The following is a 16,214-nucleotide window of genomic DNA, read 5'->3' as shown; positions in this document are numbered from 1 at the left end:
TCTACTTCATACAGCCAGCTAAAAGGAAAGTTTTAAAGTTAAAAATCCAACAAATAAATAATTTTTTTTAAGTTTCTCTTTTTAAAAATTCACTTCATTTTCTTCCTGAATCTAGCAGAGAACAAACCTTCCTAAGCTTTCAGTTTTGGGAAATGAGTGACTAAGAGTCCCTAAGAGTCATTTTGTTTCTTTTATAAAAAAAAAAAAACAAAAAAAAACCATTTGAACTTAGTACTCCGTGTAGCGCGTGAGAGATAAAGAGTTGGTGCTCACAGGAAGCCACATGCCCTTCAAAGGCACCTGTCTTTCTTACTGCTGCTTCTTGAACAAGGCTGGCACTACTTCACAGACCTTCCTCAGAGCCACTTTCAGAAAAGCAAGGTAAGTGGGGATGGGGTCATTCCCGGGGCTTCAGACCATGCGCGGATTTCCACAGGTGTGTGGACTTTGGAAGCACTGAAGGCTGGCTAGCCACTCACCCAGTCCCAACACTCAGGCATCACGGTCACTGGAGTAGTCACATTTGGCTCCTATCTTGGAGGTCACACATGATCTATCTACCTGTACTCACCGCCTCTGAACCCTCATCTGATGGGCATTCATTGATGCGGGACTCTCTCCCTGCACAGGTCGGGCCTAAGTCCATAGACAGTTTTCATTAAACATATAAACTTTTCTGCTTCTTGTTTCTATTAAGATTCCGAGGCAAAGAAATACCACACAAACAAGGACTACAGAATAATGCGAAAGTTTTACCAGCTGTGTTTACTTTTGTTTTACCAGCTGTGTTCTCCTGATAATTTCCTAACTCCTCAGCCTCTTCTATTTCTTTAATTCTCCCTGGCAAAATGGTGCAGAAAGACTAGAATTGTTACTCATTTAACTAGAATTGCTATTCATTTAACACATTTTTTGGGAGACTCTGAAATGCGCCAGGTTTTCAGCGTCAGTTTACAGGAGTAAATCAACATCTGTCTCTTGAGAAACGCATAGTTTAGGTGTTTGGATGTATACTGGTGAGGGTGGGAGGAAGTGGGTAGATGTGAATTACTGAACAATGTGAAAAGGGTCTTAAAAGGAATCTCATAGCACCATTAAGAAGAAAGAAAGAGGAGGCGGCCTTGGTGAGAAGGCACTTATCCCTGAATTGCTGTGATTCACATGTGAGCATGTGTGTAACTTTAAGGTTTTACCCTCTTTATCTGCCAATTGAGATAGGAAATGAGAGTGGTTGTACGCATGTATGTAACTTTAAGTTAAAGTTTTAACCTTGTGCCAATTTAGATAGGAAGTGGTGGTTGGAGAGGTAGAGATTTTATTTTTGGTTCTGATGTAACTTTTCTACATCTGTCATGCTAATAATACCCACTCTGATAGGATTCAGTGCATAGGATTGATTTTCATATGTGGTTTTGATGAAAAGACCAAAAATGTCCCTCAATTTACCCAGCTGAGAACTGCAACCTTCCTAAGGACCTTGAAACAGATTTGCTACATGAGCATCAGATTGGCCCAGGAGAGGCTAGCCACCCAGGCCTGGAAGAGCAGGCATGTTCCTACCTAAGAGGATGTCCTAGAGAGAACATGGCACTTGGCAGTGGTGTGCTGGAGCCTATTTGCATCAACTCTCAACAGCTGATTGTTAAATAGTCAGCAGTTTTATGAGGCAGTTGGCAGCTTGACCTTGGTCATGGTGGGAGTATGTACACCATGGAAACCAGCCAACACCATACATCAGAGTCCTCCCGGCCCTCCCAACCTCCCATAACTGGTTTACCAGCATATCGCTGGGACTGGGGCCTGAAGAGCAAGTTCTGTACATAGCGGTGTGGTCTTCAGGAGGCATTTAACCTCTCTAGATCTTTCATGAGTCACCCACACCGTGGCTCAGTATTCTTGCTTAGTTCAGAGTACCTGATTTTTGTTGGCGGTAGTGGAGACAGGAGCATGGGAGTGGGATTAAATGGCAATCCTGGAGAACGTGCTTTGAAATCTATGAAGTACAAAGCATGCAGGAGAAATTAGAATTTTTATATAAAGGCAAGACCAACCGAGTTTCCTTTTAGCTTAATGATTACCTAAGCAAGTATTGAATTTTTGGAGTTAATCTGAAGGGGAAACGTGTGTAGATTTTTTTTTTTTTTTTTTTTTTTACATATTAAGGCCCTTTGCCATATTATTATTATTAGTTTAAACTTTTATTTATTTTTTAGTGTGTTTTTCCAGGACCCGTCAGCTCCAAGTCAAGTAGTTGTTTCAATCTAGTTGTGGAGGGCGCAGCTCACACTGGCTCATGTGGGGATCGAACTGGCAACCCTGGTGTTACAAGCATTGCACGCTAACCAACTGAGCTAACCAGCTGCCCCTAGATTTTTTTAAAATCTTTTTTCCCCCTTGCTTTTATGTCAGAAAGGCACTCGGTGCAGTGCTGTTGGGGATATCAACTGGTGGGGTCATTCTTGCAAATGATTTCAGTAACCCCCCACTATGTTTTAGAAATACATCCTTGAGAAACATCTCCTTGAAAAGGCGGTTTTACTATCCCCACTTTAACAAATAAGAGGACTGAAGCTGCCAGCGGAGGGATAAGAAGAGTGGCAGAGCTGGAATTTGGAATCTCTCTGACTCCAAAGGGCAGGATCATTGCATCTGGCTGCCCTGCCCTGCAAGGAATTGAACCCTCTAACTTGGGAAGGTTGGGAAGGATGTAGAACGATCTGGGGCAAAATAGTAAGCAGTTGTACTCCGCATTCAGCACTCCTTTGATTTGTTTTTGTCCTGACAGAAATCTTGTTTGCTCTTCCCTTCATTAGTTTCTCTGGTTGGCCCCAGAGCTGCCTTGAGGAGCCTGGAGGTTTGAAAATGAACCCCACGGATATAGCAGACACCACGCTGGATGAAAGCATCTACAGCAATTACTATTTCAATGAAAACATCCCCAACCCTTGCACCAAAGAAGGCATCAAGGCATTTGGGGGGCTCTTCCTGCCCCCCCTCTACTCCTTGGTCTTTCTGTTTGGTCTGCTTGGCAATTCCGTGGTGGTTCTGGTCCTCTTCAAGTACAAGCGACTCAGGTCCATGACTGACGTGTACCTGCTCAACCTCGCCATCTCCGACCTGCTCTTTGTGCTCTCCCTCCCTTTCTGGGGCTACTATGCTGCAGACCAGTGGGTGTTTGGACTAGGTCTCTGCAAGATTATTTCCTGGATATACTTGGTGGGCTTTTACAGTGGCATATTCTTCATCATGCTCATGAGCATCGATAGATACCTGGCCATCGTGCACGCAGTGTTTTCCTTACGAGCGAGGACCGTGACTTACGGGGTCATCACCAGCTTGGCCACGTGGTCCGTGGCTGTCCTGGCCTCCCTGCCAGGCCTTTTATTCAGCACTTGTTATACAGAGCGCAACCGTACCTATTGCAAAACCAAGTACTCGTTCAACTCCACCAGCTGGAAGGTCCTGAGCTCCCTGGAGATCAACGTCCTGGGCTTGGTGATTCCCTTGGGGATCATGCTGTTTTGCTACTCCATGATCATCAGGACCTTGCAGCACTGTAAGAACGAGAAGAAGAACAAGGCGATGAAGATGATCTTCGCCGTGGTGGTGCTTTTCCTGGGGTTCTGGACGCCGTACAACGTAGTGCTCTTCTTGGAGACCCTGGTCGAGTTAGAGGTCCTGCAGGACTGCACCTTTGAAAGACACCTGGACTATGCCATTCAGGCCACAGAGACCCTGGCTTTCGTTCACTGCTGCCTTAATCCAGTCATCTACTTCTTCCTGGGGGAGAAGTTTCGCAAGTACATCGTACAGCTCTTCAAAACCTGCAGGGGCTCTTTTGTGCTCTGCCAATACTGTAGGCTCCTCCAAATTTACTCCCCCGACACCCCCAGCTCATCGTACACGCAGTCCACAATGGATCACGATCTCCATGACGCTCTGTAAAAATGCAAGAATCAGAGTTAGTAAATTTCCCAAATTAAGAGCTTAGGTAAAGTTGTGTTATAGTAAGAGTTCCCCGAGCAGGTGTCAGGAACGTTTACATCCACTGCACAAAGTGGGGCTTCTTACCCTGAAGTCAGCTTTTCCTCTTGCCACATACCAGTTCAGTGCGGCACGAGTCCCCCCCACAGCGGCGGTGTCCACCCCCCCACTGCAGCGTCCTTCCCCACACCAGGCTGGCCTGCCAGGATACGGAACCCTGAGGAGAATTCTGAGCAGCGTTTCAAAGCGGTGATATGTAATATTTGAAGGGGCAAGCCATTCCCTTCTAACATGAACTGATGGAGCTCTCCTGAGGGAATCCGAGTGAATTGAGGGGTGGAGGAAATTGCTACTTCCTGCTGTGAAGTATGGGCTCGTTAATTAATTTCTAGCTTTTGTGGGACAACATAGAAAACTTTGACATGCTGTCTTAGTGTTTTTTTCTAATAATATGTCTGAAGCCAGGAATAGTCCGTGAAGCCAGGTGTATGTGGAAACGAATAGTGAAGTAATGAACTTAGATCTTGATTCTTTTATTGCATAGGATTATTTGTTAATGGAAGCCCAACTTTTTATGCTGATTCCAAGTATAAGGATATGAAGCCATTAGCATGGTCTGAGTTTCAAACATGAAATACAAGACATTGAAAAATCCAAACATACTCGTGGAAATTCTAACAGTTTTATATGCTTGTGGACATGTTTTGTTTTAATTATAACAGATGACTATTCAAATTGTAAAAACAATACATAGTTTCAGATACATTTATTTGTGGTCTTTTACTTATTTACAAGAAATACCTTCAAAACTAAAAATGAGGACTATTAAAGCACGCCAATGCTTCCTTTATCTTTTGAAGTGCCTGCCATCAAGTGAGGCAGGAATAATCAACTAAAAGTTATTGCTGACGTGGCATGAAAACAACTGTCAAAAAATTATGAAATTGTGAAAAGTGTCATCCTCTCTTTTAAAAACTAGCCCTGGTGGTTTACTTTTGGATGACTGAAAAGTTCAGTCATTTCTTACAAGTCATTTTAACTATGTAATTAATCATTTTACATCACTAAAGAAATCTCTGTTCTTACTCACAGCCTTAATTAATCACAATTAAGTAAAGACTTTAACAAAGTCTGGGCATACTTGTAATATAGGGATACTTGTATCCCCTCCGAAAACAAAAACCTATCTTGCAAACCATTAACTAAGTTAACCAATTTAAGCTGCTTCTGTAAGTTTACACATTATTGCACGCTCTACATTTATAAAGAATGCACTTCCAGACAATTTATTTCCAGGAAAGTGATTTTACAAGGGTACGTTGATGTTGCCTTAATAGAAAAAAAAAAGAGAATAAACTGGTATATAGTCCCGCAGAGCCTTGTTTCCTGATCTGATGCAGATGGGAAAGCAAGCTGTTGATGTCCCCAGTGCTTTGCTGAATCATCTTCACCACAACATCTCATGATGGAGATCATAAGGATGAGCCCAAGGGGAGGAATCAGAGGGTTTGCTCTTTAGGTCTCTACTTAGAGTAGGGAATGGAGTCGCCATGGTGTTCTAGTGTACCAGGAGAGTCGAGTGGATAGGAAGTGAGAGTTGGGCCAGGTTCCTAGGCAGTTTCCTTAGAAAACCTCTGCGTGGTACGCTAGAGTCTGCCAAATCCGAGCTCTGCGTTCCCTTGTGAGCCTGAGCACGTCGCTTTCTTCTCTTAACCTCACTTTCCTCTCATCTGTAAAGCAGAATGTATTTCAGAATGATTGAAAAAAAGAAATAAGATGATTAATGCAAAGCATCTATGTTCCAAGCTCGTAGATGAAGGGTGGTTTTGCATGAGCCCAGCCACTGGCTGCCTCCCCTTTCTTGGTAGAATTTGTAATTTTATTCATTTAATCACAGTGAGACAGTCTTTGTCTCAGGACTTGAAAAGACAAAGACTGGTCAAAGGGGTTTGGTTTTACTGTCCCTTCATTCCACATCACGCACAATGCTAAGCAAGGGTGAGGTGCAGCCCGCAAAGCTTCCAGCCCTCCACCTGGGGATGGGGTCATCCACCACCTCGAGTCACTCAGGGCTTCCCTTGTTCCAAAGCTGGGGAGTTATTTCCTCAGATGGGAATTTAGAACCTCTAGTGATACCCAAACACAATCCTCTTAGAACACTGAAAAGAAAATTCCTTCCCATTCAGTAACAGAAGCATTGAAAAGCAAACTAGCATGATTTCTATAAAAAGGTGCATTTAAGTATAAATTTTTCAGACATTAGACCTATTCCTTTCTTGTTGCAACATGCCTAGCTTCTGGGGAACACAGACTAGGTGTAATTTGTTTAAGAACAATAGAAATAGGTTTGCTTTTGGGGTGATGTAAATGGTTTGGAACTAGATAGAGGTGACGGCTACACAACATCGTGAATGTACCAATGCCACAGAATTGTACATTTAAAAATGATTAGCTTTGGGCGGCCAGATGGCTCAGTTGGTTAGAGCACGCGCTCTTAACAACAAGGTTACTTGTTCAATGCCCACGGCAACTGGACGTGGAGCTGAGCTGCACCCTCTATAACTAGATTGAAAGACAACAACTTGACTTGGAGCTGATGGGCCCTGGAAAAACTGTTCCCCAATATTCCCCAATAAAATTGATAAAAAACAGGAAAAAAATGGTTAGTTTTGTATTATGGAAATTTTACCTTAATAATGTCACTACCACCAACAAAAAGAATAATAGGAAGTAGCCCTATCCGTACCTGTCCCATAGTAGGCATTCAAATTATATTGAATAAATAAAGACTGTCTACTTCCCATGAGTAGGAAAAATACAGGGTGATGCCAAAGGGTCTTCAGAATGTTAGGGAGATTTTTTTTCTTTTTCCTAAGAAACTCTCATAACAATTTGGAACACTTGATGTACTCAGTTTCTATTGGTTGACTATCTATTTTGTGTCAAGCAGAATGTGAGGTTATGGGGAGAATAATAGAATAAAGGATAAAGTTCTCCACTCATTGGATTTACAGTCTGATAAAGGAAAAACACAAACACAAGATCAGTTAGAGCACAAGCAGGACGGATACCATAACAGAGTTACAAACGACATGCTTTGGCACCCTAGAGGAAGGAGAAACGGATTCAACTTCAAATTTTTATAATGCAATTAGCTTTTGAAGTCAGCCTTGTGAAGCGAGCATGATTTTGTTGAATGGAAAGGCGGAAGGACGTTCTAGACTGATGAACTAGCTCATGGAAAGGCAGGGTGGAGTTAAGAGGGTGCTGTGTGTTCAGGGTAGTGAGTAGGTTTTTGTAGTTAAAGAGAATATGTGGGGGGTGGGGAAGGGGAGCAAAGCAGGCAGAGATGAGAGAGACCAAAGAAACATTATAGACCTAGGAGGCTGCAGGTTTGAGCTACGGAGTCAGCTGCCATCCTGTGTTAGGCTTCAGAAGACCGTTAGTGGGCGCTGTGGTGTGCTGTCCATGTATTTTTTGTGTAGGACTGAAGCACTCACTCTACAGCTACCAGGAGCATTGACAGCTAATAGCTCTCAGCGAGTCTCCTTTTGGGGTTGTCCTCCATGGGCACAGCTCACATCCAGTGACTAGATAACGACGGGGAACAAACACTCCCCTCCTTCTCTTAGTTTGGGACAACTCTGAAGAGCCATTCTGACAGCAGAGCTCCCTATAAGATTAGCTGAGGCCTCTGTTGCAACTACCTTGAGGTTCAACTTGTCCGACTGCCTAGTCCTGCTTCCTTGGTGTCGTCACAGGTGTTGCTCCCAAGAGGGCTCCCCGTCAAATCTCCTGAATGCCAGTCTCTGAGTCTGTTTCCAGGAACCTTAATCTAAAGTGGAACTTTTACACAGGGGACAAGTGAGCACCTAATATAAATGGAAATTGACCTCAGGTGTGGGAAAACGAGAAGGCATAATCTCTGCTCAGGGATGTCCTTCATTCATTGCCCTCTGACCACTAGCCTCAATTTGACTCTTGGTTCTTATGCTTCCATTAGTCAACCTCACCTTTGCTCCCACAATTTGCCTGCTTTAAGCCCTGAGGTATTTCCCTACACCATTCCCTTTCTGTTATGGTCATAGCCCATGTCTACCTTTGGCCGTGCCACAGCCACCCGGCATCCTATGTCTTGTACCAGTCAGTGGCTTCCTCGGTTTAAATGAACCAGACACACCTCCACCCATTTTTGTGGTCAAAATACTTGACTCCTTAAAAGTTTACAATGACTCCAAATGCCCCTTTCAGAAAATCAGAAAATCACCAAGTACTTTTATATATTGAAACTCGTTCCAGCCTCATCTTAAAGTAGATAAGGTTGGCTCTATTGCCCCAAAGAAACTGAGATCCAGGGGAAACAATATTCTAATCATGAATTAGACTAACTCTACCAACAATAACCACCACCTAACTGACAAGCAAAATGCCTGTGATGAGCACAAAGCAGTTCTTCAATTATTTTTTTACAGAATGAATGAATTTACTTATCTCTGAATCAATTTCTTTACTCTGGCAATTCAAGTTTCTGTTTTACTATGCAAAGTTCACCAGTCCCTCTCTCCAAAATCCCCATTATGTTTCTAATAAAACTTTATGTGACAGAATTCAAAGATTAATTGAATTGCCTCCTAGTTCCAGAAATCAGTGGGTGGTCTTTGGGTCAAAAATTACTTCATTAAGACTTTTGGTATGAACACAGCTGTTGGACGTCTGCATTTTACCTTCTCTGGGAAACTGTAAAGTATCAGCAAGAAGAATGAATTTGAAAACCCACAAACTCCATTCTGATCAAACTTGGAGAGAGATATACTTTTCAGACTCCAATATATATGTAAGGTCTACTAAAAGCAGCGATATCAGGCCAAAAACTGTGTGAGAAAGGATGAAGAGAAGGGTGGTGAGAGGGTGCAGCAGTGACAGACCTCAGAAAGCACTAGAGAAATACATTTCTTGAAGGGTGGGGTATACCATGAGGTGCAGGGGCGGAGATGAACAGGCCTTGGGTCAGAAGCCCTTCTGATCCCACTTTGGGTCAGAGAAGCAGAGGAGGGGGATTTGCTGAATTTCAAATTTGCAGGAGGCAGTCTGTCTTTGTGGCAGTAGAAAGGGAGAGAGCCATTGGGTTGTGAAAACAGCTAGCCTGGAAAACTACTGATACTGACCTCTTCCTCACACAAACATACGCATATTTAATAATTCAAAGACAGACACTAAGAAAAATAATATTAGCTATAATCAGGATAAGAATACTATGTAGTATAAGATTATAATGTTTCATTATCATGATCAAATATCTCTTTAGCCAGCTCAAAACACTTAATGGGGCCTCCTAGAGGCATTCCAGCAAAAAATGAAAGAAGACAAGAATATCTCCTATCACCATTTCCACATAACATCACACTGCATGTACTAGTCCCATGCTATAAGAGGAATAAATTAGAGGTATGAAAATTGGAATGGAGGGCCATTCTACAAAATACCTGAGCAGTATACCTTAAAACTATGAACATCATCAAAAATAAGGAAATTTGAGAAATTGTTACAGCCACGAGGAACCTAAAGAGACAAGAAAACTAAATGTAATTAATTCTTTGGAAGAGAAAAAGAACATTAGCTAAAGACTAAGAAAATCTGAATGAAGTATGGACATTGGTTAATAATAATATATCAATATTCGTTCATTAAGTGTATAACAAATGCTTCATACGAATATAAGATGTTAATAACAGGGGCCAATGGGGTATATGGGAACTCTCTGTACTTTCTTTGCAATTTTCAGTAAATCTAAAACTGTTATGAAATATAAAATTTATTTAAAAATTGAAAAAAAAGCTAAGGTATCTCTAGTTGCAGTGATAATATTAAATAACTGGAAAACTCAAGAGAATCACCTTAAAAACTTTTATAAACAATAAGACAATTAAGGAAGTTAATAGGGGAAATATTAATACATCCAACTTAATTACATTTATGTTTACAAACAACAATCAGTCAGAAGACATGATGAAAACAGACCCACATTTTGGAAGAGAACAGAAGAAATCTTAATTAAAATACATTATATATATTATATATATATATCTGAAATATATAGGAAATAGATATAAAATATTTTTTAAATCACTTTAAATTTCTATTGCTAGACACCAAAATAATCTAGATGAGAAGGCCTAGATGTTCTTGAAGATTCAACATTATAAAAACATCAGTTTTTCCTACGTTAAATTATTAAATTCAATGCTATTCTTCAAGACACATCAATGGTTCTTTTAAACTGCATACACTGATTTAAAAGTTCATGTACAAATGAAGAAGAAAAGAATTGCCAGGTCCATTCTGAAAAAGAAAAGCAATGAAGATATATACCAGGGGTGCCAAAAAAATGTGAACAAGTGGACACTTTGGTTAATGTTGCTCAAGCAGTAGTTCACTGTAATCAGAAGTGTCTACACACTGATGGTAACTACTTTGAGCACTTTTTTTTTTTTTTTTTAAAGATTTTATTGGGGAAGGGGAACAGGACTTTATTGGGGAACAATGGTCAAATTGTTGTCCTTTCAATCCTAGCTGCGGAGGGCTCCGTTCAGCCTCAAGTTGTTGCCCCCTCAGTCCCAGTTGTGGAGGGCGCAGCTCAGCTCCAAGTCCAGTTGCCGTTGCTAGTTGCAGGGGGCACAGCCCACCATCCCTTGCGGGAGTCGAACCGGCAACCTTGTGGTTGAGAGGACACGCTCCAACCAACTGAGCCATCCAGGAGCTCAGTGGCAGCTCAGCTCAAGGTGCCGTGTTCAATTTTAGTTGCAGGGGGCGCTGCCCACCATCCCCCGCGGGAGTCGAAGAATTGAACTGGCAACCTTGTGGCCGAGAGCCCGCGCCCCAACCAACAACTGAGCCATCCGGGAGGCAGCTCAGCTCAAGGTGCCGTGCTCAATCCTAGCTGCAGGGGGCAGAGCCCACCATCCCCCGCGGGACCCCGAGGAATCGAACTGGCAACCTTGTGGTTGAGAGCCCACCGGCCCACGCGGGAATCGAACCGGCAGCCCTCGGAGCAAGGAGCATGGAGCTCTAACCGCCTGAGCCACCGGTCCGGCCCCCTTGAGCACCTTTTATTTTATTTTATTTTATTTTATTATTATTATTTTTTTTTACGGGTAGAAATCAAACATTTTATTTATTTACATTTTTCTCCCTTCTTCCGGCTCCCTCCAGCCCCACTCTGGTTCAAGCCGTTGTTTCTCAGTCTAGATGTGTAGGTTGAGCACCTTTTATAATTGCAGAAGTCAAACGTGATTTATACTCATCTTTTGTTATTGGTATATATCGAGTATTACAATTTTAATAGAGTTTTTGTTTTCTTAAAATGTGTATACATTTTTTGGGCACTCTCTGTATATCATAAATTAATTAATTAAAATAGTATGGCAATGCACCAGAAAGTTGAGTGGAACAGAATGGGAAATCTAGTACTAAATTAAAATATACATGGGAATTTAGCATATATTAAAGATGGCATTTTTTTTTTTTTTTTTTTTTTTTTTTTTAAGATTTTATTGGGGAAGTGGAATAGGACTTTATTGGGGAACAGAGTGTACTTCCAGGACTTTTTTCCAACTCAAGTTGTCCCTTCAATCTTAGTTGTGGAGGGTGCCATTCAGCTTCAAGTTGTCCTTTCAGTCTTAGTTTTGGAGGGCACAGCTCAGCTCCAGGTGCAGTTGCCGTTGCTAGTTGCAGGGGGCACAGCCCACCATCCCTTGCGGGAGTCCAGCCAACAACCTTGTGGTTGAGAGGACGCGTTCCAACCAACTGAGCCATCTGGGAGGCAGCTCAGGTCAAGGTGCTGTGTTCAATCTTTAGTTGCAGGGGGCGCTGCCCACCATCCCTTGCGGGACTCGAGGAATTGAACTGGCAACCTTGTGGTTGAGAGCCCACTGGCCCATGTGGGAATCGAACCTGCAGCCTTCGGAGTTAGGAGCATGGAGCTCTAACCGCCTGAGTCACCAGGCCGGCCCTAAAGATGGCATCTTAAATCAAAGGAAGAATACAAAGAATTACAAAGAAATGGGCCAAATGAAAATTAATTAAGCTGATTTATATGTGACACCATACATAGTTACATTGCAAGTAGATAAAATATTCAAATGTAAAAATCAAAACAATAAGCATTCTAATAAGAATCATGGGAGAATTTCTTCATAATTTTCGCATGACGAAAACTTTCTCAAAATTCAGAAGCCATAAAAGAAAAGATTAATAAGTTAGACTCTGTGAATATAAAAATAGGCATGGCAAACACATCACCAAAAGGAAAATGACAAATGACAAACTGGGGAAAATATTTATATGCAATTGAACTTTTCTTCAATAACTAAGTGGCACATGGATGCTTATTACATTATTCTCAGTACTTTTTTTCTCTATGTTTGAAATATTTAATAATAAAAATTAATTAATGTCTATTAATACTATGGAATATAATACTATTAAAAAGAATAACTTCCAGCTATATACCTATTACCATGCAGAAATGTCCAAGTACATTTAAAAAATCTGGAAGGATAAACCTCAAATTCAAAACCCAAACTGCTAGCCATTAAAAAAAAAATCCCCCCCCCCAGCTTTATTGAGATATTATTGATGTGAGCCATTTTATAAAGGGAAGAATTATGCTTTGTAATTTCTAGGCTTATTTATTTCTTTGAACAAACATACATTACTATCATAATCTGCCCAAACAATAGAGAGATTACCATTTTAGGAAAAAGAAGAGGGAGGCCTCTGTGATTATGGGAAGCTGACTAATGAACCACAAAGAGATATTGTTAAAAAAGCAAGGTTTGCAGGTGAGGTTCACAGGGTTCAGCAGGTATATCATTCATCCTGATATGATACCTGCCTACAGAGATCTGTGGTGCTTTGAAGAAGATGCTGACGTCAGTCCAGGAGATGGGTAGCAAGATACGGTATGAGATGGGGACAAGATAGTCTGTAGGAGCCTGCAGAATATTTGCATTCCATTGATCACACACGAGATAAACCAAAACAATAACTGGAGTCCAGTTGGGCAGGAAAAGGATCTGCATCAAGAGACTGTAGAACCATCTCTCCATGGTCGCCTCAGTTGGAGGATTCCTCCTAATTTTAATGACATCACCATGAAAACATCACATATAAATAAAGTGAACAGTGGTTCAGGTGGCACATTTTGGGGGTTTAGCTGGGTTCTTATTGGGGGAATGACTGAGGAGGAATATGGGAGGATTTGTGCAGTGGACAAAGAGTGAGTGTAGGAGGGAATGGATTTAATTTGTAAATAAAAGAATCGTCCCATGAAAACTTCTTGAGGGTCACAGATTTGCCGAGTCTACCACTAGGAAGCGTTTCAATTAAGGTGTGGCAAGAAGTTCAGTTTAGGGATCTTGCTGTTTTCCAAGACTCACTGAGATGATAGATAACATAACAAGAGAAATTTAAAAGATGGTAGAGTACAAAAGCCGCAGTGGAAAACAGGTTGACAATTCTTTGTATAGTAAAACATATGCGCGTACCTATTCTGTGATTCAGGAATTCTACACCTAGGTGTTTACACAAAAGAAATGAAGACCTCAGTCCATAAAAAGACTTGTTCAAGAATGTTCATCACATCATACTTAATAGTGAAAGATTAAATGCTTTCCCCTTGAGATCAGGAACAAGACAAGGCCATCTGCTCTTGCCACTTCTATTCATATTGTACTAGAGGGTCTTGTCAGGAAAACAAAAGGGAAGAAAAAAAATGCATTCAGATTGGAAAAGAAGAAATAAAGCTATGTCTATTTGCCACCAACATGGTCTTTTATGTAGAAAATTCTAAAGAATCCATAAAAAATTATTAGAGCTAATAAATGAGTTCAGATTGCAAGATCCGAGATCAATATACAAAAATCAATGACTTGTCTCTACTATAGCAACGGATAATCCAAACATGAAATTAAGAAAACAGTTCCATTTATAATAACATCAAAAAATAAAATACTTAGGAATAAATTTAACAAAAGAAATGCAAGACCTGTACACTGAAAGCTAGAAAACATCATGGAAGTAAACTAAAAGAGATCTAAATAAATGGAAAGACATTCTGTATTCATTGATTGGGAGATCTGATAATTTAAAGATATTTTAAAGATGGCAATACTCTCTATATTTATCCTTAGATTCAATAAAATCCCTGTCACAAACCCAGTGGGCTTTTAATTTTAATTTTAATTTTTTTTTGCAAAAATTGACAAGCTGATTCTATATGGTAATGAAAGGGACGCAGAAGATCTAAAACAATCTTGAAAGAGAAGAACAAAGTTGGAGGAATCATACTTCCCAATTTCAAAATTTACTACAAAGCTACTATAATCAAGACAATGTAGTATGGTATAAACATACACATATAGATCAAAGGAATAGAATTGAGAGTCCAGAAATAAACCTTCATGTTTATAGCCAATAGATTTTTGACAAGAGTACTAAGATAATTCAGTGGGGGAAGGAATGATCTTTTCAACAACTGATGTTGGAACAACTGGATATCCACATGCAAAACAAGGGATTTGGACCACTGTCTCATTCCAACACAAAAAATTAAAGTAGATCACAGAACTAAATGTAAGCTAAAATCGTAAAGCACTTAGAAGAAAATATACGTAGAGGCAATCTCAAAATTCCTATATAGGGATGAAAGATGAGAGAGAGAGAGAGAGAGAGAGAGAGAGAGAGAGAGAGAGAGAGAGAGAGAGAGAGAGAGAGAGAGAGAGAGAATCTTTATAAACTAACAGAAAGCCATTCAAAATGAGCATGCAAACCAAAATTCCATCATCCAAAGAAGAACCATAACTCTAAAATAATGAACAAGATCAACAATCAAAGCAAGAGCTCACTTGAAATGAAGTCAATATAATAGTGTGGAAAACACTTTAAAATAAATATTCTGATCTGTTTTGAGGAACTAATGAAACCCACTAACAAAGAACAAAAAATTCTAAAACACTTACTGAAACCAGGAAGGGTGGATTCTATCCAAGGGTAGGAGTAATATACATGGGTGTCAACAATAAACATCCTTCTCGAATTGATCTTAATTTCTATTTTGAAGCTCTAGTTCTCCCAGAAAGCAGGAATTTAATCTCAGTAAAGTCAGGGTTTCACCCACGCCCTCTTCCCTCAGTAACATTCAGGGTTACAATTTGGGGAGAGGGGCTCTAGTCTTTGTCATCCATTGATGTCAGCGTCTGCCAACATGCTCCTCATCTTGTCTGGCCTCAAGCATCAATCCATGATGTGACTTGCTGAGTTGGTCCACTCTCACATACAGGACTTCTACAAGGCTACTTCAGATCCTTCGGCACTCCTCTCAGGACACAGGACACCCTCCATTATCTCTTGCTCTACTCTGTGGTCTCAGAAGGCTTAGGGGGCTGTCTAGAGCCTTTGCTATTTCATGCTGTTCCAGCTGGTATGGGAGACCATCCTACTGCCCTCCACTCCATCTCTGGCTCATGGGAACCTTTGGCCAACATTCAAACACTGATGCCGTGTTGCCTGCACCCTGATGAGAAACTCAGGGATCTTGCTTCCTCCCAAGCTTGACCTTGGGAATGGTGGCTCAAAAGCCCTATTTGCTTAAATTTTAACACCTTAGTGGGGATTCTATGGTGCTTCCCAACCCCAAGGGCTAGGCCATGGAGGTAGCAATTTCAGGACTTGCTTCAGGGATGCTGACTAGCACCTAATTTTTTGCTTTCCTTCTGGATCCTCTCTCCCTTTCTGTTAGGCCATGGAAGCCTCATGCCTCTCAAGGCTCCTTCCTAAGAAGTTGGACCTGGAGGAGAAAGGCGAGCCTGTGTCATTTCAGGAATACAGATGGGACATATTTAATTTAAAAGTTAGTAGAAATTCAGAGGTGGGAGTGGACAAACAAGAGGAGAGAAGCGAAGAAAAAAGGATGGCCAAGCAATATGGATGATCGTAGGTCTTGTAAAAATTGGAATCCTATTGAGCTTATGCTGTTGCAATGCAAACTGCCCCTCTCCCCCAATCTCTTCAAAACTTCTGTAAAGTTCTAAAGATAAAAAAGACCCAATGTGGGTGAGGTTCTTGTGAAACTCAAGGGACTCAGTTCCACATTTGAGTCAAGATACTGCAAAAGAATGTGTGGGATGGTGAAATCATTCGTGAACTGAACTAGTTCAGTGGAAGCAGAGGCA

General features: G+C 41.0%; 2 protein-coding genes across 2 annotated transcripts in view; one reads left to right on the top strand and one right to left on the bottom strand.

Annotated features, from left to right (window-relative positions):
• The first annotated feature begins 262 nt into the window (after nucleotides 1–262).
• CCR4 (C-C motif chemokine receptor 4) lies at nucleotides 263–4,077 on the top strand. Its single transcript, XM_019727765.3, has 2 exons — nucleotides 263–381; nucleotides 2,814–4,077. The coding sequence occupies exons 1-2, from the start codon at nucleotides 284–286 to the stop codon at nucleotides 3,943–3,945; spliced, it is 1,230 nt and encodes a 409-aa protein (XP_019583324.2). The 5' UTR covers nucleotides 263–283; the 3' UTR covers nucleotides 3,946–4,077.
• A 1,607-nt stretch (nucleotides 4,078–5,684) lies between these two features.
• The window catches only part of GLB1 (galactosidase beta 1), a 103,730-nt gene continuing 93,200 nt past the window's right edge, over nucleotides 5,685–16,214 (bottom strand). The window contains exon 16 of the mRNA XM_088798288.1: nucleotides 5,685–5,714. Within this exon, the coding sequence (XP_088654414.1) occupies nucleotides 5,700–5,714 (15 nt within the window). The 3' untranslated portion in view covers nucleotides 5,685–5,699. The remainder of the gene's footprint in view (nucleotides 5,715–16,214) is intronic.

The sequence above is a fragment of the Rhinolophus sinicus genome, chromosome 5 (assembly GCF_057876585.1).
Source record: "Rhinolophus sinicus isolate RSI-liver-muscle chromosome 5, RSI-T2T, whole genome shotgun sequence".
In the NCBI taxonomy this organism is placed as follows: domain Eukaryota; kingdom Metazoa; phylum Chordata; class Mammalia; order Chiroptera; family Rhinolophidae; genus Rhinolophus; species Rhinolophus sinicus.
The sequence above is the reverse complement of the archived record's forward strand: the minus strand, read 5'-3'. Positions and strand labels throughout refer to the sequence as shown.